This window comes from Balaenoptera borealis, assembly GCF_965194805.1.
Source record: "Balaenoptera borealis genome assembly, chromosome: 20".
In the NCBI taxonomy this organism is placed as follows: domain Eukaryota; kingdom Metazoa; phylum Chordata; class Mammalia; order Artiodactyla; family Balaenopteridae; genus Balaenoptera; species Balaenoptera borealis.
This window is the reverse complement of record NC_138879.1, coordinates 51,109,154-51,120,879: the sequence shown is the minus strand read 5'-3', so window position 1 is coordinate 51,120,879 and position 11,726 is coordinate 51,109,154. Positions and strand designations below refer to the sequence as shown.

General features: G+C 41.6%; 1 protein-coding gene across 5 annotated transcripts; it reads right to left on the bottom strand.

Annotated features, from left to right (window-relative positions):
- Window positions 1-149: 149 nt before the first annotated feature.
- Window positions 150-11,724, bottom strand: DERL2 (derlin 2). 5 transcript variants are annotated; one of them, XM_082370792.1, is made up of 7 exons: window positions 11,590-11,724; window positions 10,344-10,409; window positions 8,116-8,189; window positions 6,894-6,987; window positions 5,764-5,959; window positions 5,406-5,496; window positions 150-670 (listed from the first exon to the last, which is right to left on the bottom strand). In XM_082370792.1, the coding sequence occupies exons 3-7, from the start codon at window positions 8,124-8,126 to the stop codon at window positions 565-567; spliced, it is 498 nt and encodes a 165-aa protein (XP_082226918.1). In that variant the 5' UTR covers window positions 8,127-8,189; window positions 10,344-10,409; window positions 11,590-11,724; the 3' UTR covers window positions 150-564. The 5 variants fall into 5 exon arrangements, with proteins under 5 accessions (XP_082226918.1, XP_082226915.1, XP_082226917.1 ...); XM_082370789.1 differs by lacking the exon at window positions 11,590-11,724 and adding an exon at window positions 11,269-11,395; XM_082370791.1 differs by lacking the exons at window positions 5,764-5,959; window positions 11,590-11,724 and adding exons at window positions 6,642-6,728; window positions 11,164-11,385.
- Between the last annotated feature and the right edge of the window lie 2 nt (window positions 11,725-11,726).

The following is an 11,726-nucleotide window of genomic DNA, read 5'->3' as shown; positions in this document are numbered from 1 at the left end:
TCTCAGCCACGTATTTCCAATCTTGACATGAAATCCAGTCGAAAGCCGTGAAGACACAGGAAGAGCGGGCACGTAAACTGCTCTGAGTGCAGACCTATGCAGGAGAGCTAGGAGACATGGTGATAATTTAAAAGATCACACACAAAAGCTTTAATTCAGTGAGAGAGAGATGGAATTCAGTTTTATTTTGTCCTCTCTGAAACTTCCATTTACACCACGGCCTCGTCTATCAAAGAGGAGGAGGAAGAGGAAAAACTCTGCCCGTCACCACAGAACTCAAGTACTCAGGTACTTGTTCCTTCGAGGCAGCAGGCTATTTGTGTCTCCAGTTTTTTGGCTCCAAGAGATTACACTTTCAGTACCAGTGTAGTGAGGAACCACTGGCAAACTGCTGGAAATGTCTTCTGGCTTAATCAGTGTGTCATTTCATAAAGTGCTTCTGGAGTCAAAATCTTGTCAAGCTGTCAAAAGTGTCCATACTTTTGCAACACAAAGGATAAAAGAATCCCAGTGGGTATGTCACTGAGTCCTTCCCAGCTGGGTCTCGTTATTGGCACTGCCACTTTAGCCGCCGAGGCGCTGGCCCTCACCCCAGGCAAAGCCTCCTGGCCGCTCTTCAGGTAGTGGATTGTAATTTGGATCTTCATCTGGTGTATCAAAAATAGCCTTCCTAAAAGACAGCCAACAGATATAATTTAGTCCCAGAGTCATCTTAGGTCCTAAATGCTACTCCAAGGTCAAAAAGATCCCATGGGGTTTCCACCAATGGACAAGCACTACGTCTGCCTACCAGTGAAACAGTTCCATATTTTGAAGGGATTCATAATTATTTCGCATTTACATTAACTTTTACCTCCTTTACTAATTTTTACTACAAAAGCAATACATGTAATTGTAGAGAAAACAGGAAATATATACGAGCAAAACATCCTAAATCCCCAGAGGTACTGACACTTTCAATATTCCTCCAGAACTTTTATATATGTAATTTTACAAAAGTTAGACACTACTTCTGTTTTGTAACCTTTCCCTAAATCTATCATGAATGTCTCCCCACAACCAAGGTATCACCCAACATCCACTGACAGATGAATAGACAAACAAAATGGTATATACATACAATGGAATATTATTCAGTCTTAAAAAGAAAGGAAATTCTGACATGCTACAACATGGATGAACCTTGAAGACACTGTGCTAAGTGAAATCAGCCAGTCAGAAAAGGACAAGTACTGTATGTTTCCAGTTATATGAGATACCCAGAGTTGTCAAATTCATGGAGATAGAAAGTAGAATGGTGGTTGTCAAGGACTAGAAAGTAGAATGGTGGTTGTCAAGGACTCAGGGGAAAGAAGGAATAGAGAGTTAATGTTTAAGGGATACAGAGTTTCACTTTTGTAACATGAGAGTTCTATGGATGGAAGGTGGTGATAGAAGCACAATGTGAATGTACTTAATGCCACTGAACAGTACACTCAAAATGTATAAGATGACAAATTTTATGTATACTTTATTGTAATTAAACTTTTTAAAAAAATTAACAAGTTATTCCAAGAAAAATCACACGGAGCATAAGAAGGGATAGCAAATGTCCAAAAGACTTTTAAAATACTACTATATGGTCATTCAAAATTTCCTTAAAGAATTAACCATTAAAGAAGCATCCTCTATTTGCATTCATGTTTTTAACTGTACTTGCCCACAGCTGATGAAATTAGATTACCTGAAAACTCCTGTTTTATACTGGGGTCAGAAAAAGCGTCTATATTTCAATATGAGCTCCTTTAATTCTTACAAATTAACAATAAACAGGCACTAAAAGAAAAATAAAGAGCTGAACAAGCAATTCAAAAAGGAAATCCAAATGGTTAAAAAAACATGAAAATGTTTGCTCTCACAAGAATTAAAGGAAAGCATGTTAAAAACTGAGACCCCCCCCATCTACTTCCCAAACATTAGGTAGGGCAGAACAAAGCAGGTGTCCGTGCGTGGGGTGGGGGCGGGGAGGGGCGGAGCCATGGTGGCCCAGAGCAGGATGGGGGCGGGGAGGGGCGGAGCCATGGTGGCCCAGAGCAGGATGGGGGCGGGGAGGGGCGGAGCCATGGTGGTCCAGAGCAGGATGGGGGTTAGGGGAGTAGCCTTGCATAGGGGGTCAAGAGCCCAGCTGGGGCATGCACACATGGAGCTGGCCTGCTGCAGGGTGTCAGAGCCCGAGTAGGGTAAGGAGGGCACCCCCATAAGAGGGCAGCCTGACACAGGGAGTCTGAGGCAGAGAAGGGTGAGCAAGGCATCCATATGGAACAGGGGGACACAGTGATGAGAGATTGGCTACATATGGGGGTATTAATTAAATAAGTAAAAACATTAATGATAACAGGAATCGGGTTTCTCACTATCAGTGAGAATGGGGAAATATGGAAAGGGGTGGATTGTCATAAAACAGAATACTACTCAGCAAAAAAGGGAACAAATTACTGATACAAGGAAAACAATGTGAGTTTCAAAAACATTATGTTGAATGAAAGAGCCCTTATACAAAGGAGTATATACATACTATATGATTCCACTCATGAAGTTGTAGAACATGCAAAACTAATCTGTGGAGGGACAAAATCAGCATAGTGATTGTTTCTTGGGGGAAGGGGGCAGGGTTGACAGGAAAGGGGCTTGAGAGAACTTTCTGGGTAATGGTAATTTTATCTTGATATGAGTTTGGGTTACATAGGTATGTGTGTTTATGAAAACCCGTTAGTCGAAATCCTTGTGATTTGTGTATTTTGTTGTATATAAACAAAGAACTCTAGTTAGGGACTTCCCTGGTGGCACAGTGGTTAAGACTCCGCACTCCCAATGCAGGGGTCCGGGTTTGATCCTTGGTCAGGGAACTAGATCCCACATGCATGCTGCAACTAAGAGTTCGCATGCCACAACTAAGGAGCCCGCCTGCTGCAACTAAGACCTGGTGCAACCAAATAAATAAATAAATAAATTTTAAAAAAGAACTCTAGTTAGTGATACACATTCTAAAATATTTAGAGAATTAAGTATACTGGAATGGAAAGATGGATGGAGGGATAGATAGATGTACAAAAAGCAAGAATAGTAAACTGTTAATTGTAGAATCTATGTGTAGGTAAATGTGACTGTATAATTTTTTCCACTTTTCTGTAAGTTTGGAAATTTTCATAATAAAATATTGGAGGAAAAATATAGAAAGGAAAAAAAAATTGAATGAATCATGTGGAGTTGTACCAGAACTGCAAGTATCCGTATAAACCCATGTTTTAAAAATACATAGATCTGAAAACATACATGTATATACACTCATATGCATATGTATATAATTCCCTTGCTCTGTTCACTGAGAGGACTTGGGAGCAGTAATACTCCAAAAGCAATAAGCACATTTGCCGCCCAGACCTTGGCTTCTAAATACCATTCTCTACTAAAAAGGAAGTAGGGCTCCTTAAAGAAATAGCTGATTCTACAACTGTGTCAAGAAGAGCACAAGATGAGCCCGGGATATCTTGCTGGGCCAGAAAGTAATAAATTGGTTTAAAAAAAAAAAAAAAGATGGGAGCATGTTGAAAAGTACTTCAAAGCCAGTTTAAGGAGGTTCCCCATGGCCAAATCTGGGACAATATAAGCATCAAAAGAAACAACAATAATAAGGGATTATAATCCATGAATAAAACATGAAACCACGGATTCTTACAGATATAAATGAATTGAAATTTGATAAGAAAAAGGATGTTTACGTAGTCTCAAAGTACCTCTCCACAAAACACTTAATTACAAAGGGGAAAAAAAGTAACTTTGCAGTGGAGAAGCCCTGCAGATACCTTAATCAAGTAATCAAAGTGATTACCACCACTTTGGCAAATTCAACCAATTGAAATCCTGTGCCAACAGGCTGCAATCAGAAGAACGCGGTATCACTTCTCTGATATTCCTGCCACAGATGCAAAACCTGAACCTAAATGTGAGGGAACATCAGACAAACCCAAATTGAGAGACATTCTACAAAATGGGGTTATAATCTTCAAAAACATCAATGTCACGAAAGACAAGGTAAAGTTGAGGAGCTTCTCCACACTGAAGGAGACTGAAGAGACGTGGTAACGAAGTGAAACACCTGAATCTGAACTGCATTCTTCTGCTATAAAGAACATTTTGAGGACAACTGCCAAAAGTGGAATTGGGTCTGAGGATTAATGTTTATTTCCAGATTTTGACTATGTAAGAGATTGTCCTTGTTTACAGAAAGTGCACATTAAAGGGGGTCATGGGGCTCTCCCACATTTGATGAAGATGTGGGGAAATGGACACTTATACGTTGCTGGTGGAAATGTAAACCTGAATATCCATTCTGCATGGCGGTTTGGCAATAAACTGAACAGCTATTCTACTTGTAGGAATTTATCCTTTGAAAATAATCATGGATGTGTGCAAAGGATGTGCCGCTACGCATGCTATATGGATGTGTAGCTACAGAATGTTCACCACTCCAATCATGGAAGGAAGAGCAAGAAGGATGTCAGTGTCCATCGATAAGAGATTCGTAAATCGTGCTCCATTCATATCGGGGGTATCATGCAGCTGTTACAATTTTGTCAGACATTTATGATGGAAAAATGATTATGATATATTACATTAGAAAGAAGCTTATGAAATAGCATTTTTTAAAGAGTACACAGATAGTAAAAGGCTCACGAATACATATCAAAAAGTTAACAGTGGTAGCCACTGTTATATCTAAATGGTGGGATTATGGAGGATTATACTTTCTTGGTTTTGCTTATTCTATAATCAACATTTAATAATAAAAACATTTTATTCCTCAAGTGAACCCTTTTTAATGCAGTACATCCCAAGGACACAAAATTCTGGCATAGAAGGAGGTCCTATAAATCAAAGCTCTACCCTCAGGAAACTGAGATGTGAAAAAGGAGAAGGGACTTGCTTAAAATCACATGGCTGGTTGGCAGAACAAACAACCTATACCTGGTTTCCAGCCCAAAGCTATTTCCACTCTACGTCACTGCTTATCTCTATCACCTGTTTGGAAGACCAGACGTTCCACCTTTAGAAACCTCCCGCTAGTCGGTTTTGCCCACTTTGCTACTTCACCTCTCTCACCTCAGACAGCATCCTTCATGAATCCAGGAGGCTCCTCCCTGGGACAGGAGGTGCTGGCGGTCAGCTGGGACAGCAATTACCACATCACCCTCAGGACACCTTGAGCCCCCTGCCGCAACTCTGGCATGGTCTGTTCCTACCCAATCCAATTGCTCCTCAACGGCAGCCAGATTGCTCAATCTCCAAATATTTACTGGCCTGAACTATGTGTGCTAGGAGCCCCGGTTTATCTGCAAGGAACACGTAACCTGGTGTTAAATACTCACAGAATAGATGGTGTTTTCAAAATTCTTATTCCACCAGGTTGATTGGGAAATACATCTTCCAAGAAAAAATATATGTGTCCAACTGCAATACCTAGAGTCAACCAGAAATAAAGGATGAGGGAGAGGATTAGAAATTTGATTGCAGGAGGCTCTACCAACAAAAATTTCTTCTCTTTAGGAAGAAATGTCAAATATACTTATTAACATCTTGAAAACTAATATTGTAGTCTTTGAGCATATAACTATCAGATAATCCTATAACAGCTGTATATGAAGGCCAGGCAGAATTAACATGAAAAATAGTGACAAAATAAGTTTGCAAGTAAAATAATAGAAAAAGTAGTGCTAAGAGTCTTACCCAAGAGGTCCACAATGATTGAGTTCCCCAACAACAAGGAAAAGCCCATGAGCACCCAGGGTAGAAAGGGGGCCTGGAAATTGAGAAGGCCGAAGAAGTTCATGCGGACATACGGGTTCCTTCGGCTCCACACGTAGACAAGCATTATTGTAAAGGCCTGGCCCAAGAAAACTAAGCTCACAAACAAACCAAAAAGCTAGCAGTTGGCATTAAGGAAAACAGCAACATTAAGTATAATAGGGAAGACTGGGCAAGAGAACTAAGGATTGTGTTCTAACACAAATCTGAATTAGGAAAGGCGAGCAGTAGTTACATCTTTAGGAAAAAAAAAGCCTGAAAATAATTACCCAGAGCCATCAGGCAAAAACCTGCTTAGGCGACAACATCTGAATTGTTGCTAATTCAAATTAATATTCTGCTTTCATGAAGTTCTTGCCTCTTTGGAATATGTGTTAATTCCTTGGTCAGTAATCACCATGAGGACCTTTACAAAGGCGAATCAAGCCAGCTGGAGCAAAACCATCTTGTCAGACAGGGCTACATCCAAGTCTGGTACTCAGCTGACAATTCTTTTTTCAAAAAAGTAATTTATTTAACTAATAAGAAACTACTGTATAGCACAGGGAACTCTACTCAGTGCTCTGTGGTGACCTAAACAATGGGAAGGAAATCCAAAAAAGAGGGGCTATATGTATACATAGAGCTGATTCACTTGGCTGTACAACAGAAACTAACACAACATTGTAAAGCAACTATACTCCAATAAAAACTTAAAAAAAAGTTTTGATGTTGACCAAATAAACGTCTTAACAACTTAGTTTAAAAGTAAAGTACACCCATCAACAAGAATACATCTAAGATACTTAATAGTAACCCACCTGGGTTAAAAGTTCCTCTGACTTGCTCACAGTAGAAAAGCATCCTGTCCAACCTCTAGGCTTAGAAAAGCTGTCACATAAAGTACGCTGTAAAATAAATAGGAGCCTGAAGCTAATATCTGGGGGGGGGGTCTACTTTTATCTGTTCATTCCGAGTACCTAGTGAATTTTGGGAGACAGATGAAAAGCTTTAGGAAGACAGAGGGAGTTCTTTAATATTTTCCTGTATTTGTTCTATTTGTCGAAGGATACAGTCATTAAGAATCCACCAAAAAGGAACATAAATACAAAGTCTGCTGTCCGACCTCGGAAAGAGCCTTCTTCTAGCATTCGACAGTAACGATATCTTAAGTTCCAAGTTAAGAAAATGTTAAGCACACACATATGAAGAAAGTAAAATTTAATGCATCACTTAAGTACACCTGGGCTTCACTTTATGTGTAAGAGGTCAGCCTTTGTTTCTGTAAGAATATTTATGAGTGGTGGTATCGTTGCTTCTCTTTTACCAGGCGTTTTAGGCAAGGTGAAGAGAAGACCGGCTCCCTGGTTTACAAAAACTGTTCCTGACGGGGGAACTAAGCCAGACACCACATAAACATGCTTCCCGTCACCTACTACACCTTTTCAAATTTGTACTGTTTTTCCCATGTTCACCCACACCATAGTCTACACCATCCTTGCTTTTTCACAACCTAATTTGGAGGAAATCCCCATCAAGAAGCTTCATGTAATAATCTGCTTTTTCAGGCCAGGGAGTTAAGCAGTGCTATACCTCAGTCAATAAGGAGGCATTACAATGAAAAAATTTAATTATTAGAAACTTACCAGAATGATATACCATACAGAAGACACAGGAATCCATCCTAGGGCAGGAATCCTGTCACCCCTAAAAGGCCCTCTGTCTACTGCAGATGAGCTGAGCTGTAACTCCCCTCTTAATCCAGAGGGTCGGGGTGCAGGAGAAATGCCCTGCTCAGTGGCCCCAATTACCATCTGATCAGAGCACAAGTCTTCCTCTCTTTCAACAAACTGGAACATGGCGAGCCCAGGAGACACGGCACTGTCTTTCCAGCCAGTAGAACCAGCAACCAAGATTCAAGGAGATCTCAAGTTCTCCATCCCCCATGAACCCACTCCCAGGTTGTGTTTTATCACTTGGGGCCCGCTGGTGTTATTTTGTAAGTACGCCTCAATTAAATCACTTCTGCTCTCCCTTGTTCAGATTTGTAAGTGGCTTATGGGCAGAAATGTAAACATTTTACGGTTAAATACCTCCCATTTGAATAAACAGTGACCTACAAACACCCTCAAAACATTACTAACTGACCAACTATTCTGTGTATCACTGAGCCAGTAGCCAGAAGTTACAGCTAAGATGGTAACAAAAATAACAGGATTAATAATTTCAAACTTAATATTGTATTTCCTAAGTAAACCTGAAGTTTTTATGCTAACCCCACTTAGTAAAGGATACAGAAAAATCATGTTAAATAAAAAATTGAATCCAACTGGCCCAAAAAATAAGAAATTGGTGATTAGCCTCCATATCTGTTAAAAGAAAAAAAATCAAGAGAAAGATAGATTAAGTAAAATATACCAGGAAACATTTTTATAATAAGACGAAGGAGATATCCTATGACTACAAGGGTTGGAAGGCCATGAATAGGAGATACTATGTCTGAACTCAAAAGTGAGGCACACAATCTGACACTGAATTTTTGTGCTGCTTCAGTGAAAGACATCGTTTGCCCCAGGAAATTTCTAAGGATAGTAGGACAGAAAACTTGAAATTGTGATTCTTTCTTTTTTTTTTTTTTTAAAACCCATACCATATGGTCAGGCAAATTATGGGAAAAGTTTGATGGAAAGACTAGATTAATTTGCAGAATAGGAAAACAGTGCTTTCATATATGTAGTATCACAATCTAATGAATAGTCTCAAGATATGAAAGGAAAATTGCAGGATCTACTATCAATTGCTAAGAAATGTTTCTATATTAGTCATCAGAAACATCCAGAGTGAAGAGTAACTCTAAAGCAAATATTCAAGTTCTAGTCTGAACAAAGAGCCAACTCCCTATAAGTAAAGACCTAATACTTTAACAATTAGAGTCTAATTGGTAGATACACAGACACTCATTTTCAAACCCTGATACACTCTTACCCACCCAAACCATCCACGCCTGCAATAAAAACAACTACTCACAATGATAGAACACTTAACATTTAAAGTGTTTTAAAATATTCTGTTCTCTCATGTGACCTTAATTATCCTGTGAGATGAGCAGGTCGGCACTACCATCCCCATTTCACATATGAGGAAAGTAAGAGACCTGGATGATTTTAAAATGGCCTGCCCAAGGACACACAGCTTGTAGAGGGCGACTGAACTTAAACTTAGAAATCCTAATTCCAACTGCAGATACGTGGTGTCAAGAGTTTAACCTCAGGGGCTTCCTTGGTGGCCCAGTGGTTAACACTCCATGCTTCTACTGTAGGGGATGTGGGTTCGATTCCCTAGTTGGGGAACTAAGATCCTGCATGCCACATGGGTGGCCAAAAAAACCCCCAAAAAACAAAAAAACAAGAGTTTAACCCCAGGCAAAATCAAGTCTCGTTTGTTTGGATGGAGCTATAGCTCCCAGAGAAGGCCATGTGAGTAGAGGAGGAAGAAGGCAGTGATAAGGGTCCACAGGTCTGCTTTATGCATCATTTAATTCTTAAGAATTGGTAACTATTAAAGTTGAAACAATTCAGGATCATTTACTACATATTAACTGCATCCAGGATTTTAGAGTCCTCAACCTAGTGAGGAGACAAGCATATAAATAAGTGCAAGTATGAGATGAGAGATATAAAAAAAATATTTACAGATACCCTAAGGACACAAGGGAGGATGAACCTGAGAAGGCTACACAAAAGCTGCATCTTGAAAGACAAGCTGGAGTTCAGTGGGTATAAAGTGAATGAAACACATTTGGGACAGAGGCAACAGCAGGTGTAGAGACAGAATTACTGGTTTTGGGGTCTCTCTCTTACTCCAACTATAGCCTATATGATCATCCTAGAACAGGAAAACACATCTCTCTTTTAGCACTCAAATTACTGGAAAGGACCATCTCTCACTGTAATCTAATACGCTGGCATGTTGTCTTGGATGTCAGTCTTCCGGAGTTCTGTTAGGATGATGTGATCCCTGGAAGATGGATCAGAGCGCTAACTGAACTGAGTCTCTGAACAGGACCATAGCAGTAACACCGAGGTGGTAGGGGTGGTACATGGTGGTGAGTGCACAAAATAAGGGCACCCTGTGAGACTCTCCCTGGACAGCTAGCTCATCAGTCTCCTCTCAATCTATAACATTAACTTTGAACCAGTGATTCCTAAATACAGGAACTGGACACATCAAATCAACACCATGCAGGGAACTTTAAAAATAAAATACAGATTCTTAATTCCTACCCTTGGTGATTCTGATTTGGTACATGATGAGAGGCTTGAGAATCTCTTAAAAGTTCCAGGCTGCAAGAATCACTGCTTTGTATCCCCCCAGCCAACCCCCTCGCCCACCTCCATAAGCTTTATAATCAAGTATTCCCACTGAATTCTTTGAGACAGTATATGACAGAATTAGCTACTAAAATGTAAGAAAAACAAGTTTAAAAACGGATACATTAATGGCGGTTGTGATGGACCACTTACTTGAAAGTGTTTAAAGATTAATTCGGGATTGAAGTACAACTGAAAAGGTGTGATCAATTCCAACTGCTAAAATAGAAAAAGAGTTTCTTCAAGGAAGTCAATCAAGAAACAAAATATCATCATTTACAACAAAAGATTAATAGGGCCAGCAATTTCCCGCTCGCAGTCACTTAGGCTGAATCATTTAAGGCTTTCTTCTTAGGCTGGAGGAAAAGGTTGGTAAAGAATTGTGTAGAATTGATACAATTCTTTGTATTCCCCAATACCTAACACAAAATAAAAGTCTGTTTGATGTTTCAATAGTTGAGGGTAATGTGAAGGTATGGAAGGCAGGTGGTGATACCTTAGATACAGGGCAAGTAAGAGCAGCTGCTACGAATCTGCCCAACACATGGGCACCACCTGAAACAACTGTGTGAAGCAACAGAATTCACTCAAAAGAACCAAGACTCAATACCTTGCCACCGTGAGGGCTGGGTGCTTCCAGCCAACCTCTATCACAGACTCTATTTCAAGACTTTCCCGCTCGACAACTTCCAGCTTTCTATCCTCAATATCTACGTTTCTCCAGTAAGCGGACCCTCCTTCCACTAGTCACCACGGTATCATTTGGCCACCGCAGGAGTTCTCAGACACGTTTCCTGGGTGGGCGGCTCCCGCAGCCCTGACTTGGTACAGATCCTGCCTTTATCTCTCAGAAACTGACCCGCAGTCCTGATCCTCCAGCCCTCTTGGAGTAGCACTCCCTTCTAGGGTCACCGGATAAGCACTCACGGGGCCACTCCGAACCCCAAAGTGAACCCTGTATGCCTCCACCCACCCTTGAGACCAACCCCTCTGAGCTTCCCGGAGGCCCAAACCCGTTTCCCGAGGACCCGGTTATATCCAGCCCGGATAATGAGAAGCTGGCGCTGCAGCTGCTCACCACAGCGGCGGTGGTGAGGACGCAGGCGGTGGTGTAGGCGCGGCTGACCGGTGGGATCTGCAGGTACTCCAACCGGAGGCTCTGGTACGCCATCTTCCCCGCCGCCGCCGGCCCCCCCCCCCCCAACTTCCCCTTCCGCCAGTCTGTCCCAGCGGCGGGGCGGGATCGGGGCGGGATCAGGGCGGGGCCCTCCCCTTTACGCTGCTGCCCAATCAGCGCTGCTCAGTTGGTCAGCCACCAAACGCTAGAGCCCGAATGAAAGCACACCCGCCAATCACGAGTTGTGTCTCCGCGGCGGCCCAGCCTCGCTTCTCCACCCACCTACGTCGCGGGAAAGAGAGTGAGTATCGGTTCCTTCCGCCAATCCCCGCAGGCCACAGCTAGCTTTCCCGCTCGTCCCCTTTCCGTCACCAATGTAGGTTGCCCCCAGACAGCCAGCCAATCAGGAGCGCGGTGGC